Raw genomic sequence first — 15,023 nt, forward strand, 5'->3', positions numbered from 1 at the left:
ATGTTTGTTACTATGTAAAAGCTCCATGAGGGCAGTGGCCATGTCTGCCCTAACCACTGCACACACTTGTAACTCCATGTTGCAGGCAACACAAAATAAGAATGAAAACACCTGTTGCATGAAAGCCAGAGAACCACACCGAACTACACTATCATGTAGTGTTATTTTGAATCCTGCACTTACAAGTGTTTATATTTTATAAAGCTAGAGATTCAACTTATACGGTATGAAACAAGGTAAATATTTTTGCCATAATTATCAGAGGTGAGGTGGGGTGGGGCGAGGGAGGGGGTTGGATAAGCATTTTGTTTGCCATCCTAAAATGCCAGTTGCAGTTTAGAAATATCAAAAATAATCTTCAATATATAATGTTCCTGTACCAAGTTTGAAAGAAACATTCACGAAACTAACTTAAACCCTCAACAATAATAGTTAATTCATACCCTAAAAAGGCAAGGCTGACTAGATTTCCCAGCAATGAAAAGGTCTAGTCTTTACCCTTCTGCATTCTAGAATACACAATAAAATGTGAAAGGAGAGGGGAGGGTAAGCCACAAAGGAAGCTGACGTTTATTTCTGAATCTGCCTCACCCTGCTAACCACAAGAAGCCCTATGAAACTTTGCCTTAGTTGGGGGAGGGTTAGAAAAAACTTACCCAACATGTTGAAAAACAGGAACAATGCAAGTTTTTTGAGAATAGTAAAAAATGAACTGTTAACTTTTACATGTTTTCCTTTCATTTGCTAAAGAAAAATTATTAAACACTAAGATCTTAAAAAGAAAATTTAGAAAGATATCTTTGTAGTTCACTACACATTAGAATTATGTTTATGGACTTCAAAATGTACAGACTTTGGAGGAGAAACAAGATTATGATCCTAATTTCCATTTCACAAAAGTACTGGGTACTAAAATTGGTAGGAATATTGAAAGAACTTTAAATAAGTACTTGGTAGGTTAAGTCATAATTCCTAATTTCTCAAAGTCTACTGATTAAATATGAGGGGTCTTCAGTAAGTTCATGAAAACTGCATATTATAAAAAAACTATGCATAGTTTTCAAAATGTTTACATCAAAAAATCTAGTACTTTAATTCCATTTTCCCACAAACTTTCTAAAGTCCCCTGCATAGATCAATATTTACCATGTGACTCATTAGTCTCTATCAATTCAAAGAAAAATGTACTTATTTTTCCTTGATGCAGATCTTGAATCATAGAATATCAATGATCTGAATTTTTTGTAAACAGATTCTTTCATGAGTTTTCATCTAAAATATTAAAAAGTATACCTGATTCAAATTTATGGTTATTTATAAGACTTCATTTATAAAACAACTCAGTATTATTATTATTATTATTATGTCCTTATCTAAGTTTAAAATTAATCAAAACTCTAAAAGGAAAAATATCTTATAAACTTCCTAGCTTTCATAATATTCCTTATTTTGCAAAGGTAATTTAGTAATTTTAAGTAAACTGATACATCAAAATAATAACTTAGAAAAATATAAAAAAATACATTTTACTGTGTGTACTCTTTTTGTATATTCAGCTACTTGCTCTAAGCAATTTCTTAATATTTGCACAATACAAAGGAACTTTGAGACATCTAGTTTATCTTTTCACTTAATGAAATGTAAATCACACAAATAAGTAGACCACACAACTTCAGATCTAGAGCAAAGACAGGTCAACTGACTTCCAATTTAGTCTGTTTCTACTAATATGTTACATGATGTCATATGACACAGATTTGACATGCCTGTTGGGGGCAAGGAAGGAAAGAGAAGAAAGAAAGGGAGGAAGAAGGAAAGACAGACAGAGAAAGCAAGAAAAGCAACCTCTTAATGCAATATTAGGCTATTTCAATGAAGTTCTGTTGTATTCTAAATAGTAACTATTGACAATACTATGTCCAATTACAGGCATCCCTTATCCCCCATTGTAATAGGGACCATATAAACAATAAAGTGGTTCAGAAGAGGATAACAGCATCAAGGATGGCTGGCAAGAAACCAGGTCATATGATGAGCATGTAAGGTAAAAGTGGCAATGTTCAGCTACATTAAAATATCTGAAGAATGTTTTACACATGGATGTACATTATATTCTACTATAAAGGGAGAACCATGCCCATTGAATAGATGTTAGCGGAGTAGAAAACAGCCTCCTATGACTTAGAAGTGCCCGCAAAATGGGACAGACACCTGAGGTAGAGAGTTCCAAGCACTGAAGCACTCAAACAGAAGCTGGAAAATAGCTTCTTGGGGAAATTACAGAACAGATTCTTACAGTGCATTAAAAAACTGTTTTAGAAGACCACTGACCCACAGAAGTGCAAAGATTCTGACTATTCAATGTAAGATCCAGGCAACCAACCAATCAAACAAAGAACCTTACTCTTTTCTAGTTAAAATGCAAAGAAAAGTAATTCTAAATTTAGACTAAGAACTTCTTTAAAATACTTTTAAAAGGCTTTTAAAATTGTATCTTTTCATATGCCATTAAAATACCCAAGTATTCTGCACATAAAATGAAATAAATTAGTGTACCAAGAATTATGAAATGTGTTGTTACATTTAATTTTTAGTCAATGAGATTATTTATCATTGGCTGCATCCAGTAATTGCAAAGCAAACAGGCCAGGAATTACCTCCATCCATAAGATAAAAGGCCACCAAGAACAGAGTTACTTTTCAAGGCTCAAATTTTCTTTTCACATATTTACAAAGATAAAAACCAATCATATTATCTTACTATGCATCTGTCAATACAAACACAGACTTGGTAATTCAAAGCATTTACTCCAGAAATAAAATAAAACTGAAGATATAAATAGACCACCATCTTCCAATCCTTCATTTAGGCACCTTTCATTTAAAGCCCAAAAGAGGCTGAATACTAACTTAAACAACTAACTTGTAAATCTTTTGTAACTTTCACATATTTCTAAATGGTAGTACTAAATGGTTTTATAACATCAGGACACTCCTTGGCCTACAGGAATGTATACCTTGGATAAACCAAAACAGAATACATATAGGCTTTTACTTACAAAGCAATCATTGTTTGTGGTATATAATTATACTAAAATATTAGTTCATTCTTTTTTGTTTAATTTAGGAAAGAGGTAGTGAATCTCCCCACTTCTTTTTTCTTTTCCTAGCCCAGCACAATAGTCTAGGAATTAAAAAATTAATTTTACAACTTACAGAGGACAGTACTCTATAAATATTAACTAATTTAAGCCTCACAACAGCCACACAAAATGGCTACAATTATCTTCATTTCCATTTTTTAGATGAGGAAACTAGGGCACCAAGAGGTATGATTATTTAACTGAGGTCACACAGCTCATAAATGCTACAGCCCGGATCTGGACCCAGTCGTCCTTCTCTTCCTGTGACAGCTTTGAGTAAGAACTAAGACCTCCTCAGGGATTCTGAAGCTAGGTGCAATATATGATATAAGTTCCTTAACTTCTGACAGATAGGATTTGCAAGTCAGTTAAGACTAGATTCTACATATAGCAACAGACATGGTGACATTTCTTCCTAATCATTTTAAATAATAACCCAAAGTCAGTTTTATAGAGCTTTAAAAGAGGAATTCAAAATTAGAATTTAAATAGCATAGGCATCACAAAGTTTCCTTACCTTCCTAGCTCTTTAGGTGTAAGCGTATAGAAATTATGAAAATTTTCAGTTTTCATTGGTGTTTGAGGAGCTGTAGTTAGCAACCCCGAACTACTTCGGCAGTCAAATCTTCTCCTCGACATGTTAGATGACTCCCCAGTATGCCTCTTTAGTCACTTATCTGTGCCTATTTTAAAAAGAGAGAGAGAAAGAAGATAGAGAATATAACTTAAATATAATTTTAAAAAGATGTTATTTCAGGCAGGATGTGCATACATTATACAGCTTCAATATTAACTATAACATACAACTTGAAAAAAAAAAGATTTAAAGAGCACATTCTACCCATAAGGAGGAAAAAACAAAAACACTAGTACATGAATGAAGTTACTGATTTCATTTCAGAATAAAACTACTGTAAAAATCTTCCCTAATTCTTTAATTAAATTATGATGAAATTATAAGGCAAGGAATCATTTAGTTTCGTTTAAAAGCTCTCATTCTTTAAAGTTATGCTTTCTCATAACTAGGTCATTTAAAATAATAAATTAGTAATTATTCTTTTTTTTTTTAATAGAGGTTTTCACTATAAGGGCGCATGCGCTCGCCAGACAGACAGAGAGACATACAGACAGAAAGCGAGAAATCACCCCCCCCAGGGGGGATGGTCACGCCGCAATCCCTTCTCCTCCATTCTCCTCTCGGGATCTTGGGCACGCACGCACACGCACCCAGCGTGAGTTTTAAGCCACCGGGTCCGGGATGCGAATCGCGGTTGACTACGAGGGAGTCCAGCGACACAGCCATTACGCTAACTGCTGGTTCCCAGTAATTATTCATTTTAAATTTAATTCACATGTCCAAAGAAATTTAGTGATCAATTCAAGTTATACTATTCTGAGTTATATATGTGATGACTCCAAGAAATAGAACTTGTTTCATCCATTGGCTATATTATAACACTAAATTCACAAATTCTTATATGTCTTAAAAGTCTCACTTGGCAAAATCTACTACAGCCTGCTACATACAAAGAACTTGATCATTTTGTTGGATGAATAATCATACTTTATAAAACCTTACTTTGGAGTTCTAATCAATATCTGAAGCTCATTATTTATCTGGATATTCTCATGCATTCAGTTTTAATGTCAAAACTATTATTTTGGCTCAGTCATGGTGACATTGGCAGTAGATTACTGCTGCATGATACTCTAGACATACAGGAAGGCCCCAGGTTTCAATGTCTGATTGACCTGAGTATTCTGGGCATGCCCGTGGGTGTGCTGTGATCTTGGGTGGCAGATAAGGAGGGTCAGGGTATGACAAGATCCTGCTGGGAGTCCTTATCCCTCTCTCTAATAAATGATATATAAATAAAATTAAAAAACCACTATTTCATATTAACCAAATTCACATAATAAGAACAGACTGCATATTTCAAGATACTTCTAACTTTTTGTTTTGTTTATGCTTGTCTAAAAAAAAGACCAGGTATTATTTTTCCAGTACCTTCTTGTAATAACCTCCTAAGCTGTTGTTACATTTCTACCACTCCTGCCTTTTTTTTCCTACCTGATATCTATCGACACTACTCTTTATCTAAATTCAAATACTGGCTACATTCTACTTAGCAAATAAGCAGTGTGGCTAGAGTTCGGTGTTTTCAGTTTCCATATTTTCTCTTTTTGGTTTTATTCTCAAGTCAGTAAAATTGTTTTCTCTACTTCATTGGTCTGTGGGGGAAAGAAAGCTCTAACTAGTTTTGGGGAGTCTAAGAATACCAGTGTAGCATTCTGCAAATAAGATTTGGACTGAAATACACCTCCGTCTAAACTCCATTTATCCATCTGTATCAGCTATGAGACCTTAATTAAATTACTTAATTATGTTGTCTATGAAGTTGATATGTTGAAATCCTAACCTCCAGTACCTCAGAATGTGACTGTTTGGGGGAGATAGGGCCTTTACAGAGGTGATTAAGTTAAATTAGGTCATTAAGGTGGGCCCTAAGCCAATTATGACTAGTGTCTTTTTTTTTTTTTTTTTTTTTTTTTTTGCTAGAGGGCACATGTGCCCCACTTAAGAAGAGACAGACAGATGGAGGGAGAGGAGAAATCATCCCCTATGGAAAGTCATACCACAATCCTTTCTCCTCCATCTCTCCCCCTTTCAGATTTTCAGCAAGCTTGCACGTGCACCTGCACTGTTTCTCAAGCCTCTGAGTCCAAGAGTCCAAGACTCTTAACCACTGGGTTGGCCGTGTGGGATCCAGGTGCCTTAATTATGTCATGGAGCTGGCTCAACTGGTGTCTTCATAAGAAGATATTAAGACCCGGACGAACAAATGTGAAGACACAAGAAGACAGTCACCTACAAGTCAAGGAGAAAGTTCACAGAGAAAAACAATCTTTCAAACATCTTAATCTTAGACTTTTAGCCTCCAGAATTGTGAGAAAATAAATTTCTGCTAAGTCACACAGTCAATGACAACACAGCATTTTTTTTAAGTGAATATTTCCAAATGCATAGAATGGGATACAAATGCCATAATACTTACTCACTCTTTCAAATCTTATTATTTGACTATAATTTGTTTAAATTAAAAATAAGATATCAGAGACATGGTTCCTTATTTCAATCCCCTAACACTGGGTAGGACTGATCACTACCTTGATAACATGGCCCCATTCAGACTTTTACATTTAGCTACTCTAATATGATGAAGGTCAATAAAATTTTATTGTGATTTATTTTACATTTCTCTGATTTCTGATGAGAAAGCTTCAATTCTGCTCTTTCTAATATATGGATGATAACAGAGCTAATCATGCAAAGTTCAAAGAATTAAAAATTAAAATATGATAAACTCATGTAGAATGATACTGATATAGTGCTAGTTATGAGGGAGAATCACGATTAATCTATAACAAGAAAATTAGGGCCAGCCAGCAGCATGGTGGTTAATGCAGCTGGATGCCACATGGCCAAGTGTGACCTAGTGGCTTGAAAATCATGCTGTGTGAGTGGATGTGTGTGGTCAAAATCCCTAAAGAGGAAAAGCTGGAAGCAAAGGGACTGTGGTGTGACCATCCCCCATGGGGAGTACGTCCTTACTTTCCCTTTCTCTGTTTCTCTACAGTGAGCACAAGCACCCTCTGCAAAGTTACAAAAAAAGAAAAAAAGAAGAAAAGGGAAAAAAACAGAAAAAGAAAGAAAAGTAGTATTCTAACCTAAAATACTTCCTGTGCAGTTCCCTGCCATTTTTGAGTAACTGTAGCATTTCCATATATAAAACTCTCACTCCAGGTTAGACTAAACTCAACTCTTAAACTTTGTAGTTTCTGTTTTGTTAACAATTTGTGTTATCGTCTTACTTCTGATAGCACTCAGTTTCACTGGTCACATGTTAGTCTCTGAAATACATGAGAAACTTGGTGCATGACCAAATTCCCAAGTCAATATCAATGTGGGTGTCAATTTCTGTGTTCAAGCTCTTTTTATCCAGATCATTTTTGGTCTTTTAGAATTTTATACAAAAAAATCAAGAGGTTTAGGAATATGCACACTATGATTGCATTTATATTGTACATATATTTACAGAAAGGAGGGATATACCTGAATCATGAATACAACGGGCTGTACTGCCAATAATGTTTACCAGTCAGGCCTTGGGAAATATACAAACAAGAATATGTCAATCACAATTACAGAGAAAGAGTATAGACTCTTGATTCTAGATGTTTGTCTCATCTAGATTCTAGATTCTAAGATGTTTGTCTTGTGCTGTAACATATCTTTGAAGTGGTCCATTCATAAAAACTCTAGTAGAACGCAGATGTAATTTATGAATAAGCATTTTTTGCTTTCAGTTTTCAATAGTCAGTATAGGTCTTGGGGGCAGCCTACATGGTCTAGTAGTTAAGGAAGCCAGATCCCACGTAGCCAATTGTGTAGCTTGAATCCTAATCCGGATGACTTGAAAAACATACTGGGGGCCCAAGGTGATATGGGGATTAAGGTGGCTAGATCTCACATGGCTGACTCTCTCTGCAGTTTGAGTTCCACTAGGTCTTAGTGGCTTAGAAAACATGGTGGGCACTTGTGTATGTCTGCCCAAAATCCCAAAGAGATGGATAGAGAAGGGATTGTGGCATGGCCATTCACCCAGTGGGTAATTTCTCACTTTCTCTCTCTCTCTCTCTGGTAAGTGCATGTATCCCATGAAAAACTAAAAGATAAAAGACAGATACACACACACACACACACGCACCAGGTATGTATGCATGTGTGCTACAAATCCCAACAGGGATAGTGACAAAACCACATCCCACTGGAGGGTATTTTCTCCCTCTTCATCCCTCTGTTTCTCTAGGGAGTACACATGCTCTCTGGCAAACACTGTCTTGGATATAATCAAAGTTTTATGTTCAGGATAGCATAATTTATAATAGTGAAACAATACATCAAAAACTTGTTGAATGACCAAATTCCTAAGTCCAGAAATAAACAGTTAAATACACTTAAATAATAAGATACTATATGATGACTAAAAATTGTACTTTCAAAGAATATTTTAAACTCATAATATTAAGTGAAAATAAGATAAAACTTTATATACAATATTATAATTCTGTTGGTAAAACACAAAAGAAAAGAGAAAACTGGAAAACTTTCCAAATATTAAAAGTGGTTATCTTTTGAGTGGTAAAATTATGGGCAGTATTATAATTTCCTATGTTTAAATTAAAGAGCTTAGTTTTTTTAAAGAATAAATGGATAACAATAACTTAAACAGAGTCTTATTAATCTAGTTAACATATAGGAGACATTAATATTAGAGATTGGCTTGTGTTTAACTTTTTTACTCTAATAAATTCTATAATATGCTCACATATTATTGGTCATTATAACGGGTAAATATTCCATAGGTATTTGTATGACTATAGATACAACACTATTGAGCAATCAGCAGTTTTTAAAATACCTCTTAACACAATTACTTTCAGAATTGTGATCTGCTTCACTCTAGTTCTGAATATGCTAGAACACAAGCTATGTCTCAGAAAAAGAAAGCACACATTTCTACAAACTGAACCCTTATATTATCTACTTATTGCTAATAAACCTACGTCACCAACTCCTATAAGCAACCATATAGCATTTCTTAAGTTCATTTTCTATTTACTGCACTTGATCCAACCATCAACAGCCTACGTGTGTTCCCATTTCCTCTCCTTTTGCAAGTTTTACATTTAGCTGAGCATGAATGTCACCTTTGTCCAACCAGCCCTCCACAAACATGTGGCTGGTCTTCATGAGGGATATCAGTCAGCTCAGTCTTCCTTGCATCTTCCTAAACTCCCCACTAAATCTTCTTCAACTCCAACAATCCCCAGACCTTTTCTTGTCTTCTACAATTCAGTTATAATTTTAAGTTACCAGTATATTTCAGTCCCTTTGAAATTCATTGCATAACATTCTACCAAGCCATACCAATAAAAAATAAAATCTTTGAAGACCTAGTAGGTAAATATTTGTATGTATGTGTGGTATATATACACAATTATGCATACAGTTAGGTGATAGAAGCAATAAAAGGTTAGCAGAAAGTAAGATATAATCGAGCTTTCCATAGTATTCTCTTTCAAAGATTTGATTTTCCAATTAATACCCATTACAGCAATTATAATTAGAATTCAGATGTCAAGGAAGGAACAGAAGGAAATGTTGGGCTTGATCTGGACCTTGCCTTAACTGGAGAAAGCAAACACAATGCAATCAAAAGCAAGACAGATGGTCCTCTATAACTCTCTAAATTATTTTATTTTAAAAATATTCATCATGATATTAATTTCAAAGTTATCAAATAAAAAGTTTTTAAAATAGAATTTACAATTATAAAACATTCAGAGAATTAAATTGCTGTGATTCTTTCATTGGTTTCCCAGTACCTATAAAGTCTTCATATAACAGCATGACACACAATGTCCTCTTAGCCTAAGTATACACCCACTTCATTTCCTGCTACACTAGAGTTCTAATTTTGCCTCCATCTTTGTTTTATGTCTTTGTCTAAAACATCCTCTCTACCTTACTTTAAATGACTACCTCTTCTAATGCATCCTTCATATCTCGACATAGACATAGCATCTCCTCTAGAAGTTTTACCTAACATCCAAGGTTGATTTAAGTCTTCTCTTTTACGTTCCAATTAAGAAGACCTTCTGCATACTTCTTTACCTCTGAATGTAACATGTTATAGATTGCAATTATGTTTGGTGTACAATTATGTCTGGCATGGGGTTTGGCACTTGATAGGAATTCAAAAAAATTGTGCTGAACTAAATTATAAGAATTATGAAACAGCCAAAAAGAATTTCCAGACACAGATCATGTTCTCAGTGTGTTAGCAGAACTTGAGACCCATCTTGAAATGATAAAACTGGAGCTTTAAATGCACCTTGTCTCTACTTAGTTCAGTGTTTGGCTAAATAAAGTAAGAAACATTTTAATTGCTGTTAGAGAACTTCAGTTCTAAAAGGGCAGTCTCAAACTCTGGAAACATGGATAAATCTTATTTTATCGGGGCCAACAGGGGGCGTAGTGGTTAAGGTGCTGGACTCCCATGTGGCTGACTGTGGTTTAAGTCCTAGACCCAGCAGCTTGAAACGTGTACATTTCATGCATGCCCAAAATCCTGAGAGAAGAATGGACAAGAGATTGAGATGTATCCAACCCCCTTGGCGGTGATTTCTCACTTCCTGTCTCCCTGTCTTTGTCTGTCTCTCTGGTGAGCACACTTGCCCTATAACAAAAACCTCTCAAAAATTATAATATCATATATTGAAATATAATGTCAATGGGTCATTTATTTTTATATTTAACAGTCTTTCCAGACTAGATGGCCACCTGTTTTTAATGTAAATATATATTTCAGCTAAGAACATCCATTCTTTAAGTGCTACATCAATCAGGAAATTCAAATACTTTGTCCTATCAAGGACAATAAATCTAGATCTTCATGAAGTAAATTTGAAATGCAACGGAAAGCAAAATAAGCCACAAAATCATAGGGAAGTATCCCCTTTCTACATCATAATATATTGCTACAGGTTTTCCTTAGGAAACAGAAGAACTGGAGATTTATCTATCTAGGATCCAGCAAAAGTAAAGGAAAAATTTTCTACTGTTGTGTTAGAAAGATCCATTTTTAATTAGTTATTGATTAGAAATAAGGGTATTGGTGTAGGGATGGGGATGATGATGATTCCAATTTCAAGGAAGAGACTATATTCCTTACATGTATTCTATGAACAAGGTTTGAGTTTTGTTTGTTTTTTAAACAATATTGAAAAATATGATTTAGGAATTTAATCCTCTGAAACAGGAAGCCAGCTAAACCAACTATACTATCCACGGGCTGAAGACATAGGAAACGAACTTAGGCCCGATTCTGTGCCAAGGGAGATAGGTTCAGTGCTGTCTTTCCTCACCTTCTGAAAAAGAAACCCTTTAATTGTGAACCATTATAGGACATTGAAAAATGTAAATATATAGTAGGCCAACAAACCTGTCATTCATCAAGATAGAAAATTAGGTTTCTGTTCTAAAATAAATTACTGTTTACTTAATAGCACTGCTAAAGTACTGTTTATTCACTAATTATTATGATGAAAAATGGAATCTGATCCTGTAAGGATTAAAGAAGAACCACCATCTAAACATTAAAATTTTTCAATGCTTAAAATATAACTATACCCTCTTTTGAAATAGTTGCAAATGGTCAGGGATGAATCCGAATAAATAATTACATGTCACTATTAAAAGACACCAACTGTGAGACCAGCAGGTGGTGTGGTGGTTAAGGCACTGAATTCCCACATGGTAGACTGTGGTTTGAGTCCCAAACCCAGCAGCTTAAAAAAAAATCACACCAGGTAGGTGTGTGTGAATGCCATAAATCCTGAGAGAAGAATGGAGGAGAAGCGAATGAGTGTGACTATCCTCTTAAGGGATGACTTCTTACTTCCCCTCTCTGTCTCTCTCAAGCAAGCACATGTGTATTATGGCAAAAACCTTAAAAAAGAGAAAAAGGGACCAGCAGTTAGCGTAATGGCTATGTCGCTGGACTCCCATGTAGCCGACCGCAGTTTGAGTCCTGGACCATGTAGCCACTGGGTCGCAGTTTGAGTCCTGGACCCAGTGGCTTAAACTCACACCGGGCATGTATGTGTGCGTGTGTGCGCAGGATCCTGAGAGGAGAATGGAGGAGAAGGGATTGCAGCGTGACCATCACCCCTCGGGGTGGTAGTGGTTATTTCTTGCTTTCTGTCTCTCTGTCTTTCTGGCGAGTACAGGCACCCTATGGCAAAAATCTCTCCAAAAAAAAAAAGAGAGAGAGAAAGAAAAAAAAATGCTGTAACAGTTTATAGGAACACTTCACTAACATATTTAAATAAATATTCTTTGATAATAGATATCATAGACTATAATAAGCTCCTTAAAAATAAAATAATTAAGCCATCATATTTACTCATCAATATTATGGAAAACGAAAGCAACTGAATATATTTTAAGTTTTTTTAAGTGGAAAGTTAATATATATAAATTAGTATATAAATGACTATTAACGTTTCTGACACAACAGGTATACATGAATCCAAAACAACTTAAAATAAAAAACAAGGATCAATAGAAATCCTCAATAAAGTAGTAAGTTTAGGAACAATTCTTTTTAGCTGCCAATTTTATATACAAGAAAAATGCACTACAATACACTATACATGCAATTTTAAGACAATTTAAGGATTAAGTGAAAGTGTTAGTTATTGATTTCCTTGATTTCTGGGTTTTAAATTGAGCCTATGATTTAAGCAGGGACATTTTGATAAGTCTTCTCTTATAATTATAAAATAGCTTCAAAATAAAGTTTCTGAAATATGTTTAAACATCCAATTAACACTAGTAAAACAAGCCTAAAAATAAAATTGGCTAGAAACATCTGCCATAAAATGACGGTCTTCTTCAAATTTGTTATTCATATGTTTATGATACTGTAAGCAATTAGTCAAGTCTCCACTTTCTTAAAAGTTGATCCTATCTTAACTAAATTGTAATTCACTACTTGCCCAATGAGAAACTGCAAATGCTCTATCCAGCACAAAAAAGAAAGGTCTTCAAATTATTACAGAAATTTTACTTTTAAAACTTAAATATCCTGCCATGAATATAAATATTTTACTTCAATTTTAGATCTGTATTCAGAAAAATTATCTAAGATGTATAATGTTCTCTCAAAAGTAAAGCAGTTTTTAATAACAATGCCATTATTCTCCAACATTGTTAAAATATGAGAGAAATTAGTAAAAACTGAGCATCTACTCAGAAGAGGACTGCGAGGAAAAAGCGTTCAAAAACGGTGGGCCCCACTAGATTTTTTTTAATGTACACAATTTTATGAGTATTTGGTTTGACAGCTATTAAATATTTTAGAAGTTGTTGAAGACTACTTTTTAATTATTTACCAATAAACTTAGATTTGTGTGTCCAGTGAGGAAGTCTGGTTATCTTATACTTTAATAAAATTGTGCTCCTGGGTTCAAAATGCCCCAGGTTACATATCCTGCCCCTTGCCCATTTCTTCCACAGTCCCTACTGCCTCAGTGCACACAGTCTCATGGACTTGAAAACTTACAGGGGCCACACCATCCCAGACACCCCTGCAAGGTTCAGCATGCCTTTCTACTACATATGTAAACATGACGTCGTGGAAACAACCGGTGAATGTGATACACAGAACTAATGTGTTTAAATATTATTGAAATCTGATCACTATTATGGTTGGATTCTATGAGTGTTTTCTTTCTTTTTCTCTTTTTTCCTTATTTCAGTTTGCAAACTGACTTCAGAGTGACTCCAGTCCTACCACAGACTAATACCAGCTCCCAGCTCCCATAAAATCTTTCAACTTTGTCTCTATTTATCCTTCTGAGGGAATTCAAATGAAGTGCTTTCCCTTACAGTAAAACAAAACCTGGATAAATGTCAAATCGCAGCCTTCCTGTAGTCGTATACTCCGAGGACGGGTCGCGTGCACTAAGTGGTTTACACAGCATCAAAATAAAATCTAACCACTGAAAATCACTGGAACAGCTGCAGTCCTCCTTGTTCTCTATGCACTCTTTTCTCCCCCCACCCCCTTTTTTTTAATAACCATTCACAAGTAGGAACTGAAAATGCTCCACAAGATGAGCACAAACTTTCTCTGGACGAAAGGCAGTCCAGATGTGAACGCATCTGGGGCCTGGGAAGGGCACAGGACCACGTCGGCGCGGCGTGGAAGGGGCCCGGGACAGCCGGCGGCTAGGGGGGCCGGGGCGCCGCGCGGCGCGACCCGGAGCTCGCCGGGCCCGCCAGGCCGACAACGCGCACGAGTAGGACCAAGTCGGGCCACCAGAGGAGCCGCAGAGTCCAGGCCAATGTCCGCCAGGCCAGGGGGCTCGAGGGGACCCCGGATCTAGCCGCACCACCCGGACTCTCCCTGGAGGCCTCCCCACCATCGACTCTCTACACTGAGGGGAAGGAGACTAGTCCAGGGGTTCGGAGTCGCAGCCCTGAGCCTACTCTGACAGGACCGCGGACACGCGAGGCGGGAGACACTGACCGCTCCAGCTGCCGCAGGTTCTCTCCGCGGTGCCCCCTTCGAGGGGGCTCCTGTCCTGCCCCACGCCGGTGTCCGCGACAGGCCGGCTGCAGCGCTGGGTAGCTCCGAAAGTAGAAGGACCCACTTTTACTTTTCCGGACAAGAGCCGATAGTTGTGACCTGTCCCCCTGTGAGGTGACTCCAGGCGACGGCAGCAGAGACGGTGACCAAGGCTTACAGTTGAGGTTTGAAAACTGCAGCAGCGTCTGGGAGCAAGGCTGTTCGCTAGTTCCCACCCCCTCCGTCGGAGGGACCAATCAGTGAGCGCGTGGAGGGTGGGGCTGTCACGTGATGGGCGGGGCGGGGCGCTGGCCGGAGGCTCGTGTGTGGGGCGGGGCCCAGGGATGAGAGGGTGTGGCCGGCGGGCGGTGGTTGCGCCGTGCTGGCAGGTGGGGCGCTAGAATAGTTAAGTCGAAGGAGGGAGAGGCGCCGCTGCTGAGAGTGCGAGGCACGCAGGGCTGCACCTCTAGCTGGGTGCACCCCTTCCCACCTTCAGAAGGGTCAGTCCACGAGGTGTGAATATCCCGAGCCTGGGAAGAGAGAAGTACAATTCGTCTCAGCTACTTGCTACTCCTTACCAAACTTTTGTGCTACAAAGACCTGTATTCTGACTCTTCCAGATGATTATGTTCCCCATGACCTGAACCTCCACTGCCTCCTTTCTCTCTCTCCACCCCTC

General features: G+C 37.1%; 1 protein-coding gene across 2 annotated transcripts in view; it reads right to left on the reverse strand.

Annotated features, from left to right (window-relative positions):
• Window positions 1-14,555, reverse strand: part of STK17B (serine/threonine kinase 17b) — a 39,567-nt gene extending 25,012 nt beyond the window's left edge. Inside the window, exons 1-3 of one of the 2 annotated variants that reach the window (XM_027767972.1) lie at window positions 14,306-14,555; window positions 7,258-7,309; window positions 3,661-3,826 (exon numbers count right to left, since the gene is read on the reverse strand). In XM_027767972.1, coding sequence (XP_027623773.1) covers window positions 3,661-3,782 — 122 coding nt within the window. In that variant the 5' untranslated portion in view covers window positions 3,783-3,826; window positions 7,258-7,309; window positions 14,306-14,555. The remainder of the gene's footprint in view (window positions 1-3,660; window positions 3,827-7,257; window positions 7,310-14,305) is intronic. The other variant, XM_006167764.3, reaches the window with a different exon arrangement.
• Window positions 14,556-15,023: the final 468 nt, after the last annotated feature.

This window comes from Tupaia chinensis, unplaced genomic scaffold, assembly GCF_000334495.1.
Source record: "Tupaia chinensis unplaced genomic scaffold, TupChi_1.0 Scaffold145082_1, whole genome shotgun sequence".
NCBI classification, from domain to species: Eukaryota; Metazoa; Chordata; class Mammalia; order Scandentia; family Tupaiidae; genus Tupaia; species Tupaia belangeri.